Source organism: Trachypithecus francoisi, unplaced genomic scaffold (genome assembly GCF_009764315.1).
Source record: "Trachypithecus francoisi isolate TF-2019V2 unplaced genomic scaffold, Tfra_2.0 Lachesis_group15, whole genome shotgun sequence".
Lineage (NCBI taxonomy): Eukaryota > Metazoa > Chordata > Mammalia > Primates > Cercopithecidae > Trachypithecus > Trachypithecus francoisi.
Genome location: NW_022681460.1, coordinates 57,665,980 through 57,681,104, shown reverse-complemented (window position 1 = coordinate 57,681,104; position 15,125 = coordinate 57,665,980). Strand labels below are relative to the sequence as shown.

The window sequence follows — 15,125 nt, the reverse complement described above, 5'->3', positions numbered from 1 at the left end:
GCTCCTTTGCCTTCTACCCCTCAACTCCCCTGACCTTTCTCCCCTGCACCTACCCTCTTCTGACATGGATTTTTTTAGAATCACCAAGACTGCTCAAACGATTGGATTTTGTCAACCAGCACAGAGTAGATACTGTGTGGCTACTTCCTTACTGTGACTGTGTCCACAGTGTATATAACCAGGCTGGGTCTATCACGAGACTCTCCACGGGCTTGTAATGAGGATTGCTGGAATGTAGCTGGGTTGCATCTTTGTCCCCACCCCATCGTGCTCTTTACCTCATGGGCATCAGATGTGGTTGGGAACAGGTGCTGCCACCACACAAAGCCTAGCTCCCAGCCTTCCTTCTTAGGTCACACTGAGCAGCACCCGGCTTGCCATTTCTGCAGTAACCCAAAGACCCACGGTTTGCAGCCCTGCATTAAGTGGCAAAAGAGGGCGGTGGGCATCTCCAGGAGCATCCACAACTTATGCACCACCAATACTAAGTAAATGGACATAAGGGCGGTGTGAGAAAGTTTGAATCCAGAAATTTAATATTTCACTGAAAACCAGTGTCCCCTTACCCCTCCCTTGCCACACAACACAGGAGACATCAAAAGGCAAAACCTTCTCCAAGTTATTTGCAAATCCTCATGTTTCATTCATATGTTTAACCTTTCATAACCTGTTCCCAAGTGGGAATCAAAAGGTTAAAATTAATGCCTCAGATCTTGATGTCGCATTTCAGGAGTTCTCTTTCTTTCTTCTCCTTTTGTGACTGTGTTGTCTCCAGCCTAAGCCTCCTTGAGTAAGAGCACTGCACAGGAAGGTGTGCATCTGCCCCGTCGGCGGGGCTGGTGGCCAGTGGCATCGCATCAGGCTTTTTAAGTTGGGGGCCGTTGGTCCAGGGGCTCATTCACCTTCGCACAAGGTGCTGCTTTTGTTTTTGCCTGATACCCCAAGCAGTCTTGGGGTGAGGGGACGGGTACAGCCCAGAATCCCAGGCCCACTTCTGAGAGCTTGCAGCTGCTGGAATGAACACTCTCACATCACTGCCCAAAAACCTAAATTGCAAAATAGTGCCGTTGTTGCTTTTTAAACGTTTTGACATGCCCTTGTTCCTTAATTGGAGGTGGAGTGGGATAAGTGTGAGGCGTTGGGAGACACAGCGGGCAGAAGGACCTCGGAGCAGTGCTTTTTCTGTTGCCATCAGCAGGTTCCCTAATGGTTTTATAACTGTAAATGCTGCCTATGCACTCCTGAGTGGGAGTAATGAGCATTAGTTAAAAGAGGCAAATGAAAAAAAGTAAACCAAGACATTAAGTGCTTTTTTTGTCTCCTGGCTTTAAACAAGCCACTTTGCTGCAAACCAATGATCCTGCCGTGTTTTTTGCTAGGTTAATAAAAACAAGAAGTGGCGTGAGCTGGCCACCAACCTAAACGTTGGCACCTCAAGCAGTGCAGCGAGCTCCCTGAAAAAGCAGTATATTCAGTACCTGTTTGCCTTCGAGTGCAAGATCGAACGCGGGGAGGAGCCCCCGCCGGAAGTCTTCAGCACCGGGGACACCAAAAAGCAGCCCAAGCTCCAGCCGCCATCTCCTGGTAAGTGGCGGCGCTGCAGTCACTGGCCCAGGAAAGCCTAGGCGCCTGGCCTGGGAGGTTCCGGGAAGGTCATTCCACAGTCAGGCCAACAGAGAACTCGGGACCTTTGAGAGGTGGGGGTTCCTGCGTCGTTTTGTTTATTTAATTGGACGCCCATTGGCAGTGTTAAGGGATGAGAGAATTAAATCTGGGATGTGGCCATTTCTGATTGGCCCTTGGAAGGCACCCCTTCTTTTGCTGTACCTTAATCAAAACAAGTTTTTGAATTCTGAGCCATATACGTTTATTCCTTATACAAGTATTCAAAAAGATTACATCTACCTCTACACAAAATAAAGATCCCCAGTGGCCTGTTTGAACACTTGTGCACTTCTAGGAAATGCCACCCTGCAGGTTTGACAGCTCGAGCGCGCCCACCCTCTGTCAGAAACCCTCAGATTTGAACTTTAGCAAAATGAAGCCTGGGCTTAGTTTCTAACGTCCCCTGCCCAGCAAGTTCTCACTTCTAGGGTGTTTAGCAAGCTGTCGTGGTAAGGATCCACACAGCCTTGTTTTGGAAACAGGTGGTCTTTTGCAGCCTTGTCCTGGAAGTCAGTGGTCTTAGGAATGGGTGCAGTGCTCGTCACCAACACGCTCACAGGCCAAGCTGCGTCAGTGACACCTGCCGGCTCCCTTCCCTCCCCTCCCCACTGACAGAGACCCTTCCATTCCTTTCAGCTCCCCTGCTAGCCTTCGTTCTACCGTTCGGGTTTCAAATTTGAAATTACAAAATCATATATTCTCATAAATGCAATAGTAGAGGGGGGAAGACATTGGCACCTTAGTGCTGGGTGGTGACCTCACTCCAGTAGATCCGACCATTCTCTTATCTGTGTCTGGCTCCCAGTCAGTGACCTTCAGCACGTAGCCTCACTGCTCCTGGTCCCTGTCTACGAGACGTGGCTGCACCCGCCGCTCCTGTACACAGCTTGTTCTGAGCATGGCTGGCAGCCCATGTTTCCTGGGCACTTCCAGTGTGCTGGGCCCTTTTCTAAGTGCTATCATTTCATCTTCACATCAGTCCTGTGACTTTGATACTATTTTAAAATCCATGAGAAAATGAAGGTCTCGTGGAATCTAAGTACCTTGCCCACAGCCAGCTAGCTGGGGAGTAGAGGGTCTTTTCTGGGGCATCTGGTGCTAGAGTATACATGATACCCACCAGACACCTCTGCCTGTGTTGAAAATACCTTTGTAACACATGAGATGTTTACACATAGAAGCCAGAGCAAGAAGTTATTTTGCTTTTAATGATTTCCTGTAGCTGCTGTCTGGATGGTAAAGCTGATAGCCAAGATTCCTAATCAAGGGATCTCATATAAATACTTTGTAGGTCCAAACTGCACTTGTAGTGAATATACCTAGAATTACATCCGTAGGCTCTAAAAACAAGGAGAAATCCTCGCTAACCTCATCCTTAAAGATTCAAAGGCTTTGCCAACTCTGGTGTCCCTTAAAAACTGGGAAATCTAATTTTAAAAATCTCATAACATTACATCCAGTTCACAGAGTAAAACAAGCTGCCTATGAACAGCTCTGAAACTATTTTTCCAAAATAAAAACCCAGTGGGGCGTAGGGAGCAAAGTGGTGATGTCTGCAAAGATCTAAGGGTACATTTTATTTGCCAGGAAAGAACTCGTGTCACTGAATGGGCTGCCCTTGTGTATGGAGAATAGCTCTCCCAGTGTGCATCAGCTTCAGGACGGGGGCCCTGCTGAGGCGTATAGATCCTTCAGAAAGTGGAGGGCCTATTCTCTTAACAGCCAGCCCTTCCCTTTTCCCCTTGTTTAAACTGCCATTTTTATGGCAACATTATCATTTTAACTACACAAAAGAGCTTGGATTGCAGATGGACTCCTGGTATACATTCTTCTTAGTAGTCCAGAGGGAGCCGACCGAGGTCCTGTGACACAGGAGGCAGTGGAAGGAAAGCCTCCTGGTCTCGCCCAGCCCCAAGAGCACGTGCAGGGGGCTCAAGGCACACACAGGCGTCCGGGGATCTCAGGCGGAGGCACCCTGGTCTTTAGAAGCCTCTCGATTCAGTGCTACCCACACGGCAGGTGGCCTCTCCAATTCCAGTCCCATCATTAGGGAAATGGTCTTGGAAACATTTTTGTTGTTAAAGGAAAATAAAATTATTCCCATCTATTGGCCATGTTAGAGTCTTATTTATTACAAAATTTTTAACACAAATTTACAGTAAAAATTGATGTTCTTTGAATCACTTTTTCCCGGAAGAATATAATTGTAGTGTGTTTTTTCTTGGGTTTTTTTTTTTTTTTTTTTTTTTTTTTTGAGACGGAGTCTCGCTCTGTCTCCCAGGCTGGAGTGCAGTCACCGGATCTCAGCTCACTGCAAGCTCCGCCTCCCGGGTTTATGCCATTCTCCTGCCTCAGCCTCCCGAGTAGCTGGGACTACAGGTGCCTGCCACCTTGTCTGGCCAGTTTTTTGTATTTTTTAGTAGAGACGGGGTTTCACCGTGTTAGCCAGGATGGTCTCGATCTCCTCACCTCATGATCCGCCCATCTCGGCCTCCCAAAGTGCTGGGATTACAGGTTTGAGCCACCACGCCCGGCTGTAGTTTATTTTTTACCAGCACATTCAGCAGACTAAATTAAAAGATTCTGAAGAAACATTTTAGATTTTTTTCCCCCAGCCTTTGCTCTGAACCAACTAAAATCCTAAGTCTTTTTACTGTATTCTAAGAGCACTACAAGTCATCTGTCTCTAGTCAGATTTTGATTTGGGGTGCTAATACAGCTCTAGGCTTCAATTCTGTTAGCCTCTGGGAGGCATAAGCCCCTTGGCTCCTGGGGCTGCACCCCACACATCACTGCCAAGTTGCCATGTGGCTTCTCACACTGGGTACCTGGGTTCCTGTCTTCCAGCCACCAGAGCGAGTCAGTGATTGAGACTCAACCGAGGCAAGGCCTTGGGGTATGGTTTGTCTTTAAGGTGCCAGTGGGGATCTTGTTATAAAGCATCTAGAAAAGGGTGTGGGGGATTTCCAATGAGTGCTGTAGGAAGCACCTCCCCAGATGGCCTCTGCAGCCTGTAAGCTGGAGATGGGGAGGGGAATGGAAGGGACCAGGCTGGGAGAAGTGGGGCAGGGGTGAGGCACAGAGCTCCACATTGAATTAGTAAGTCTGTAACCAAAAACCCATCCATCTTGGCTGGCAGGTGGCTGACTGAATTTCTATTATTAGCTGACAGGTGATGTCACAAAACCTGTCATGGATCCAACTAGGGAATCCTCAGTGGAAGATAAATGAGAAAGGGGCTCAGGTTATAAACAGAGGTGCCCTCTGGTTGACCTCTAGTCACTGTAGACCTGGGACATATCAGCTCTTCCTTCTCCCCACCCTACTTCCCGCAACCCCGCCAGAACTAGGGCACCAGGTTCGTGCTGGGTAAATTATCTTCCCAGCTAGGAGCCTGGCCATGCTGTCTGAAGTGTGTGAATGTACTTAACCTTCAGTAACCTTTCCATTGTTTACTTTAGAGTATACATTTGTAGCTTCTGGCAAAAGGTAGGGATGTCCTAGAGAGCCTGCCAGCCTCCTCTATTAATGGAGTTACAAGAGGTTGCATTCATTTTTTTTTTTTTTTTCATGAAAGGAAAAAAAAAACACTGGCAAGAGAGATTTTTCCTTTTTTTTTTTTTTTATTAGCTAGAAATGTGAATACTTGTAAATAAGGGTCTTTCTGAAATCAAGCCTTGCAAGTGATGTTTCCAAGGAAGCTGTCGAGGCTGTAGCGGAGCCTGCCTGAATTTCGGAAGCAAGTCGTTGCTCTTCCGTGGCATTAGGCAGGCAACCATGTCTGCAGGACGATTACCCTTTTATATCTGCAAAAGAGGACTTTCTTCCATTATTCCGATATACCTTTTTAACATGTGTTTCCAGGGTTTTACGCAAATTCGGTTTGTAAGTATGAGTGAATACATTTTTCTTTTGTACCTACATTAGGCATCTACATTAGCCATCAATCTTCTCCGTATAACAAGCGCCCATGGCACATGTTTACCTATGTAACAAACCTGCACATCCTGCACATGTACCCCTCAACTTAAAATCAAAGTTAAAAAAAAAAAAAAGGAAATAAAAGCTTTTTTTAAAAAGTCAGTATTCCCGGCATCTCTGAGAACTTCTCTAAGTCATTCAGTGCAGGGTTCACAGGGACGGATGTTACGCAGTGTTCAGCTCTGCTGGCCAGCGTTCATTCCAACCCAGGCCAGGGACTGAGCAGACCTCATCTGGCTAGAAATGTCTCTGTCCAGCTGAGGCTTTCCGAGTAGAAATAATGTACTCCTTTCGATTTCTGACTCCTTTGCAGTGTCCTCTGGAACCTCTCGTGGTTTGTTTCACCTCTGTTGCCACTAAAGTAAAATGTGAATAATAGTAACTGTAGTGAGCCTTGGGAACGTCATAGGGAAAGCTATTCTACGCAATAACATGGAAAATGTTATTCACAAGCAGCAGTAATCCTGCCATTTGTTCAGGGGGTTCTGCACTTTTTTACCATGTGGGCAGGGGTTGTTGTCTTTCTTGTCAGTTTGGTCCACTGGTGTATGTGGGTGTAGAAGAGAGCCTAGACTATAGTAGGCATATTACTGATTTATTAAGTATTTAATTCACACATGAAACCAGTATCTATTGATGATCTAGCATGCTAAGGACTGCAAGAGATGAGAGAGCAGGAGCCCGGCAAATGTTACGTTTTTCCCTCAAGGTGAGGTTAGTTAATTTTTCCCAGAGTCCCACATAAGATTTGGAAAAAACCGGTTCAATTCTGTTATTATAATGTAATTATACTTAAAACCAAATCTCAGCACCCTGATAACATTTAAAAACTCCAAACCAGTATGACTTGTGCTTTTTGATAACAACTCTGATTTCATAGGTCAAAAAGTGATACTATTAATGACAGAGCACAGACGCATTCAGATGTTGAGAAGCTGTTGAAATGACATAAGGCTCATTGTCAATTTGTGTCCTTGCTTTTCATCTTAAACATTTCACATTGTCTAAGACCCAGAACTAAGTTTCCTAATTTTGTTTCTAAAACAGCACAATAATTCATCGAGTTGATGCACCAAAATTTTCATCCCATTTATAAAAATGTGCATTTAGATTATTTCCAGTCAAGACAACGGTGAACAAACACTCTTCTGCCTAAAGCCTCTTTTTTATTAGATTATTTTCTTGGGATAAATACCCCAGAAAATAAGTATCCAGTCAAAAGATATAAATGTGTTTTATGGCTCACAAATGAAATATGTTTACTCAAAATCTTCTTTACTAATTTTTACTGTAAACAATATAAAAGCAATGAATTTTACAACATCATTATGGTGTCTTATTTACATTTATTTCTTTCATCTATACGACTAGCAAGGCGGCTGGGCTTACTTGGTAATCTCTGGATTTCTTCCTGTTTTCTCTTGGTGCTGCTGCTATCAGCTAACTCGGGATCCTTGCAAGGCCCACAGACCCCTCAGTCAACTGGCAGCAATTCCATGGCAGAGGTTCCAGGTGACCTGAAGCCACCTACCCCAGCCTCCACCCCTCACGGACAGATGACCCCAATGCAAGGTGGAAGGTATGTTCCGATAACCCTATGAGCCATACAAAGTCATGTTTGTTCATATTTTAGTTTTCTGGAGCAAACTTCACAGAGAGAAGAAATAGTATTTCCTAGAGAGTTTTTAAATGTTGATGACTACCAGTTTTCTTCAAGTCATTTATTTTGGATGGTTTTTGCATTTGCACATTTCAAGATTGGTTCATCTTCTGAATGTACTGTTTGGAGGTAACTCCCGCTGTATCATTAAGCTTTCATTCCTTGCATCTCTTCAGAAGCAGTACAATCAGTGTGCACGACCCGTTCTCAGACGTGAGTGATTCATCCTTCCCGAAACGGAACTCCATGACTCCAAACGCCCCCTACCAGCAGGGCATGAGCATGCCCGATGTGATGGGCAGGATGCCCTATGAGCCCAACAAGGACCCCTTTGGGGGAATGAGAAAAGGTACGTGCAGAGGGACCTCCGCCCGGGCATGGACCAGTGGGCATTCTACGGTCTGCCGTTCCACAATAGTTTACCTTTCACTCAGAACACCTCTGAGCCCAGGCTGCCTCGGTGTGGGTCCCAGGTCCCCATCCCACTCCACTTGTGGCCTTGGGAAAAGCAGTTAGCCTCTTTGTGCCCTCATCCTGCCCCCAGCTGGCCTCAGTGCCCTCGGCCTTTTCCCCGGCACATAATCCCTGTTTCTGGATACCTGCCACCTCCTCACACACACCAAGTTACATTCCTCATCTAGAAATTGGGAAAATAATAGGACCCACTTCCAAAGGCATGGTGAGGATTAAGTTCCTGCACACAGAGCTCAGACAGGAGTGGCTGGCAGCGGTGGTAAGTAAGCATGCGCTTCACGGCACCTGCCATGGTGTTGTGCTAGTGTGTGCTGGGCGCTAGCTCGTGGATTGTTAAATCAGAGTCGCTGCCCACCTTCAGGGAATCACAGACTCCCTGCCTTCTTAATTCCTGGGAGGAAGCAAAAAATAAGCACAAATAAGCAGTTAACGATTGTGGTTGGTGGAAGACAGGAAGGTGAAAGGAAGAAAGAATACAGGTAGCAGTGGCATTGGGTGGTGCGGTGGGAGAGAGGGAGAGCGATTTAGACTGGGTGGTCAGGAGGGAAGGGTCCTGAGAACCTGTCATGGGGATGGTGGCAGGAATGAGCTTGGTGTATGAGCAGGTGGTGGGTGTCCAGAGCACAGTGAGCATGGCCCCGGGGACAGGCTGAGGCCGTTGAGGCCAGCAGGGCCAGACCCTTTCGGTGTCCGTGGGCGTATTGATAAATCTGGATTTTTCACCAAGGTGAAAGATGTTATGCAGGGAAGTGATGTGAGTAGGTTTTTTTTGTAATAAATACATAAATAAGTAAATAACTGGCCGTCTCTGGAGAATGCACCGGAAAGAGGTAAGAGTAGCTTTGGGGAGATCACTGAGAGTCTAGGGGGAGCTGGCCAACTGGAGCCGGACACCAGCAGCGCAGAGGGAACCCGCCGGCAGAGTGTACATCAGAGGTGCTCGCGGAGTGAATGCGGGCCCTGAGGGAGAAGCTAACCATAACTGAGCAAGTGAAGACATCATTCCCTGCAGTGAGGAGGATTGGGAAAGGACTGGGCTAGAGAGGGGAACCTGGAGACCGTCTGGGGTGTGTCCCCGTGGTAAGGCATGGAATGCATGGTTGGAGCTGAGCAGATGTTGGAGTCGGTATGATCTTGGAGTAGGAAGTGTAGAAATGGCATCTGCCGTGATGGGATTGATGAGATCCTTGCGAGAGAGTGCAGGAGTTTGTGACTGCCATCAGGAGACACCAGGTTGGCCCTTCCCTTGATGCCCGCCGACTCCCAAGGTTGAGGCAGCACTGAGGCTGTGACGGTCTGAGTCACTGCCCTTCAGTTCTGCCCGTGGTCTACAAGCCACAAGTGGAGACTTGATATTTCGCTCTTGGGCATTCTTCCAAATGCTTTCAAGGCCGTGAAATTGAAGAATGATATGAATATTATTAGAAAAAAACATAGAAGAAATAGTGAATAATATTTTTATGGAAGTACTTACTCTGAAATCCCTTAAATAATAGTACCTGTGTTGTGCTTAGATGTTGGGGTACATGAATTTCTTGATAATATTGTCTGAATGGAGAGAAGCATAAAGTACAAAGCCTTGGTTTTCATATGTATTATAGACCAATGAAAAAGAACAATGGAAAATCTTTAAAATTTGAATATAGGGCATATACCATTTATAAATGAAATTCATAGTATTTTGTGTATAATATGTCAGATAACACTCATAAAGCAAGATCATCTATGATTGTTTTTCTTTCAGAAGTTTCAGGGCTGCTGATTCCAAGTGAGGATTTTGCAGAACATGCAGTAAATCCAGAAGCTTAGAATTTCAAAAGCTTTGTGAATGTTGGGGGAGCTATTTTTCTTAGTGGTATAAGATGCTACACAAAACATTTCGTTAGTGCTTTTGGTGGCTTTAGACTCTGAAAATATGACAACATGGAAAAAAATAATTAGTAGTATTTGGAATTTGGCCTCAAAATATATTACAAACCATTCCCATATCCCACCGATACACCACATTAGACAACTGTAGATGTATTTCCCTTGTGTCCTTATGCCTAGAATTTTTCTTATTATAAAAATAAAGTGTGTTGGGGTAGAATGATTCTGGGATCACCTTGCTGGGCCCTAGGTAGATATATACGGATACTTCTCACCTTACAGTGGGGTTACATCAGAGGAAACCCATCCTAAATTGAAAATGTTGGTAAGTTGAAAACACACTTTCACTTACAATTTTTTGATTTACAATGACTTGATCCAGATATAACCCCATCTTAAACTGAGGAGCATAATGAATGCCTGTTGCTTTCACACCATCATAAGGTTCAGCCATCCTACTTTGGTGACTGTCTGTGATGTTTTCATCAACCATGTAAATGATCCCCAGTGGCAAGTACAATCTCTAGTATATTTCAGTTCACTTGCTGCCTTATGGTACTGGTGTATTCAGTACCAAATAAAAGCAGATAAACAGAAAATCCATGGGAAACAGATTTTCTAAGAGTCTTACTCCTGTTCTGTATAGTTTTCCATTCTTCAGTTTGCCTTACTCTGTCAGTAAACTTAATGGTGCTGTGATTTTCTATTTAATGACTAACTTCAGTGGAAAACATACTCTTTGTCTCTGTTGCTGCTGCTGTCGGTGTTAACCTGTAGTATGGTAGCATGGTCAAAGAGTCTGATCTAATATTAGCCCTCAGTAGCCCTGAGGGACCTGGCCCTGCCTGTTCGCCAACCTGCCTTCCCTGCCTTCTTACTTCCTTACTTCCTTCTTCCTTACTTCACTGATTGAGGAATTGATTGATTACATATAAATGAACATCATTTTATATGTTTGACAGAATAGTATATATCAAATGTCTATTAATATCTGTACACATAGCTCTACTTGTTTTAATTGAATAGATACATCCTAATGCTCTAGTAATGGGTGAGTTGTGCCATAATCTTTTGCTATTATAAACAATGAAGCAGTGATTGTTGAAGTACAGTTTTTTCACATTTGTAAGAATGTTTATGCAAAATAGATTCCTAGAAGTAGAACTGTTGAATCAAAGGATATTAACTTTTTTTACTGAATATCTGAGCTTTTACAGTATAACAAACTACCCCAAATCTTAGTGACTTTAAAAACTGTAACACTTAATTATATCTCTCAGTTCTATGGTAGAGTGGGTAGTTCTTCGCTGTGTGTGTCATGTTGTCAGCTAGGACATTGAGGTAGCCGCCATCATCTGGGAACCAGGCTGAGAGCTCTGCTGGGCTCTGATATGTCTTGAGTGGCTGACATCATCCCCAGGCTCTACTGGGAACTCAGCTGGAGCTGTTGGCTGCAGCATCCTCCATGGGGCCTTTCCATGTAGTTTCTTAGATGCCCATAACATGGCAGATGGATTTCAAGAGGGAGCACTCCAAGAGGACAGGTCCCGGGAGCAAGCACTTAAAAACTTTTGCTTGCATCTCACTTGCTGGAGCCCTCTTAGGCAATGCTAATCACATGACCAAGCCCAAAGGCATCATGGGAGGGGTTTCCCAGGCTGCGAATGCTGGGAGATGCACTTCTTTAGGGGTTGCCAAAGCAGAGCCTCCCATAGCAGGTAAAGCAGGTATTGGCAAACTTTATACCAGTTTAATGTTCTCAACAAGAGCATGTGAGGGTGTGTGGGTTCTCACCCCCTTACTAAGAATGATCATTGTCCATCATTTTCACATTAGCCAATCAGATGGAAGGGAGAAAGCCTCGTTACTGTTTACCTTGGATTCATTCCATTATTAGTGAACTCACACATCTTTTCATATGTTGATTGACCATTTATTTTTCTTTTGTGAATGTTCATTTATGTGTTTGCCCATTTTTAATTTGGTGTTGCTTTTAAATTTCCTTGTGTATTAGAGAAAAGCTATTTAATTATGCCACGTGATTTCTGTCTATCTCTGTTTTCACATCTACAAAATAGAAAGTAACTTCAAAACTGGTTCTACCACAGGATGATGTGAGATCAAATAGATAAAATAGGTGAAAGCACATTGCAAGGGAAAATACTTGATGCTGGCATTGGCCCCTCTCTACCAGCCTAACAAAATGTATCCGCTCACAAAATCTTAACCAGCTTTTGCTTCACATAATCATAGGATGGAGAAAGGTAGCAATACTGTATAGTGATGAAAATTTATATTAAAATGTTTAATTTGCCATCAGGCTAGTTTCTGAACTGAACCCAATTTCCTTCAGGCTCTGAGCTGATGCTGATTTGCATATACTACCTAATTGGCACTCCATCCTGTGTTAGAAATAGTTGTATTTCATCCCATCTTGAGCTATTCTTAACTCCCTAATATTTTTTTAATCCTTATTTTGGAGTGAATCAGTGGCTGAATGTTAAGGTTTTCACTTTTTTTCTTACGGGAGAAGGGAACTAACTTTGTATACATATTTTATGTCCTCCTTACAACCATTTCATGGGATAATATTACTGGCCTCATTTTATAGACAAGAAAATAGGGGCCCGGTGATGACTCATGCCTGTAATTCCAGCACCTCAGGAGGCTGAGGCAGGCAGATCGCTTGAGCCCAGGAGTTGGAGGCTACAGTAAGCTACGATTTCACCACTGCAGCTGCACCATTGCACCTCTTATCACTAGGTGATGGAGCGAAACCCTGTCTCTAAAAAACATAATAAAAATGTTAAAAAAGAAATGAAATTAAACTCAGAGGAAACTTACTCAAGTAAGGAATGGATCTGGGCCTGTGTTAGTTTTCTATGTTATTATATAACAAGTTACCACAAACTTAGCAGCTTAAAACAACATAAATGTATGATCCCACAGTGTCTGTAGGTCAGGAATCTGGCACAGTGTGACTGGACCTCTGCTCAGGGTCCCACAGGCTGAAATCAAGGTGTCTTCCAGGACTGTGAGCTCCTTGAAGGCTCAGGGTCCTCTTCCGAGTTTATTTAAGTTGTTGACAGAATTCAGTTCCTCGTGGTTGTGAGGCTACAGTCCCATTTTCTTGTTGACTATCCTCTGCCCACCTTTCCCAACACGTGATCCCCCTCCACAGCATGTCAGTTGCTTCTTCAAGGCCAGCAGGAAAATATCTCTGACTTGCTTCCTCTCTAAGCTCTAGATCCAAAGTTAAAGGGCTACCTGGACAGTCTCCCTTCTGGTTAACTCGCAGTCGGCTGATTAGTAACTATAATCACATCTGTTAGGCCCCTTTTGCAATGTAACATAACATAATCATGGGAGTGATACCATGGTATTCACAGGTCCTACCCACACTGAAGGGGAGGTGCCCACCGGGCAGAGGGGGCTGGATCTTCGAGGCCATCTTAGATTTCTGCCCCCCTAGAGCACGTCTTGGCTCCACACCTTAGGCTCTTTCAATAGTATTATGATCTACCATATTAAAAAAAAATACAGGCCAGGCGCAGTGGCTCACGCCTGTAATCCCAGCACTTTGAGAGGCTGAGGTGGATGGATCACCTGAGGTCAGGAGTTCAAGACCAGCCTGACCTACATGGTGAAACCCCATCTCTACTAAAAATACAAAAATTAGCCAGGTGCGATGGTGGGTGCCTGTCATCTCAGCTTCTCGGGAGACTGAGGCAGGAGAATCACCTGAACACAGGAAGCAGAGGTTGCAGTGAGCCAAGATCACACCACTGCACTTAGCCTGGGTGACAGAGTGAGACTCCATCTCAAAAAAAAAAGAAAAAGTACAAAGACAATAGAGATTACTAGAAGGGATGGATGGGCCTTTGACTTTCAGAAATGCCTAAATGTATGCATTTTATTTAAAATATTGCAGTGCCTGGAAGCAGCGAGCCCTTTATGACACAAGGACAAATGCCCAACAGCAGCATGCAGGACATGTACAACCAAAGTCCCTCCGGAGCAATGTCCAACCTGGGCATGGGGCAGCGCCAGCAGTTTCCCTATGGAGCCAGTTACGACCGAAGGTGAGTATTTTTTAAGATGGCGATAAGATGATTTACTAGAAACTGTGCTTTCCTCACACACACATTTCTGAGCTCTGGCAGCTGAGCCACTGGTGACAATATACAGTGTCCCCTTTCCTGTGAAAGTAAAGAGGCAATGGCTGCTGGTCACCAGGTGAGTGTCGGGTGACTGCCCTCAGTAGATGGCTACTCAGGACCAGGGAGAAGGACCTTGGCCTCGGTAGGAGTCTTCTTCCCCAAGTCAAGAGCCAGGGCCGCCACAAGTCACGCTGGCACCCAGCGCCAGCTCCCCGCTTCCTTCTGAGGGACTGCCAGCTGCACACTCCAGAAGAGGCTCACCTGGAGCTCCTGGATGCCTGGGCCTCCAGAGCACCAGCTCCCCTCCCTCCCTTCTTTCTGTCTGGGGGAAAGGCCTATGCAGTGGTAGCCACACTGGGCTTTCAACATTCTGGAAAGGTCTTCCAGGCAGTGCTTTTTCCCTGTGACTATTTTAAACAGAGGGACAATACTTTGCTCCTTAATAAACATTTCTAGAAAACCCACAGCACAGGCCTCACTGCAGCCTCTCTTAATCTTGAAATAACTTAAAATGGCAAGTTAAACTTGCAAGTTAAAATGGCAAGTTCAGCTGCAGGACTGATGATTCAGATTGATTTGCAATTAGGAGGAAAAGTTATTGAAATGGCTCTGAAAGGTAATCTGAAAACTGCTTCCTAAGATGATGGCATAGGGTAGGCTTCTTTTTGTGGAGAAAGTCCCTTGCCTGGGCCCTGACTTCAATACTCATTGTCACAGAAACCCTTTCCCCTTGTTGATATGTTCGCTAACTCCTCATAAGAGACATGATTATAAGCAAGGTTTTCATGTAATATTTCAGATTTTTAAAGAAAAAAAGATAGAGTCCTAATAGAAGGGCTTTTCCCTCCCCGGAGCCACAGTGGTGTGCCACAGGGTGGAGCTGGCTTTGGGATCGCTGCCTTCGGAAGCTGCATGTGCTGTTCTGCTGGGGACCGGCTGGGCCAGAGCCGCTCACGTTTCATCAGGCCACATGCTGGGGTCACAGGGACGGGCCGATCCGTGGGAAAGCTTCCTCGGTGTAATACAGAGGAGAAAAAGGTTGAAAAATCACGGCTTTACCAAATGAGGTTTCTTTGTGGTACTGTTTGTGAGCCTTGTTCTTGGGCGTCCATCCCATGTTTAAGAAGACACGGTGCTTTCTCCTAGGGACCTAGGAATTGACTCTTCTGATTCTTAACCTGGCCATAATGTGGCCAATATTTACTTGTGATACATTCGTTAATCAGTTAACTATAAGGTAATGTTTAGTGTGCTGAATCAAGGATTTCAGTTAGGTTTGTTTTGTTTTTGAGGGTCCAGGAAAAGCTACAGATGTT

The 15,125-nt window shown here is 45.0% G+C and overlaps 1 protein-coding gene across 9 annotated transcripts in view; it reads left to right on the top strand.

The window, feature by feature from the left end:
* The window catches only part of ARID1B (AT-rich interaction domain 1B), a 442,707-nt gene that overhangs the window by 415,462 nt on the left and 12,120 nt on the right, over positions 1–15,125 (top strand). For all 9 annotated transcript variants that reach the window (XM_033234961.1, XM_033234967.1, XM_033234968.1 and 6 more), the window contains 4 exons: positions 1,380–1,584; positions 7,087–7,225; positions 7,483–7,655; positions 13,581–13,731. In XM_033234961.1, the coding sequence (XP_033090852.1) occupies positions 1,380–1,584; positions 7,087–7,225; positions 7,483–7,655; positions 13,581–13,731 (668 nt within the window). The remainder of the gene's footprint in view (positions 1–1,379; positions 1,585–7,086; positions 7,226–7,482; positions 7,656–13,580; positions 13,732–15,125) is intronic.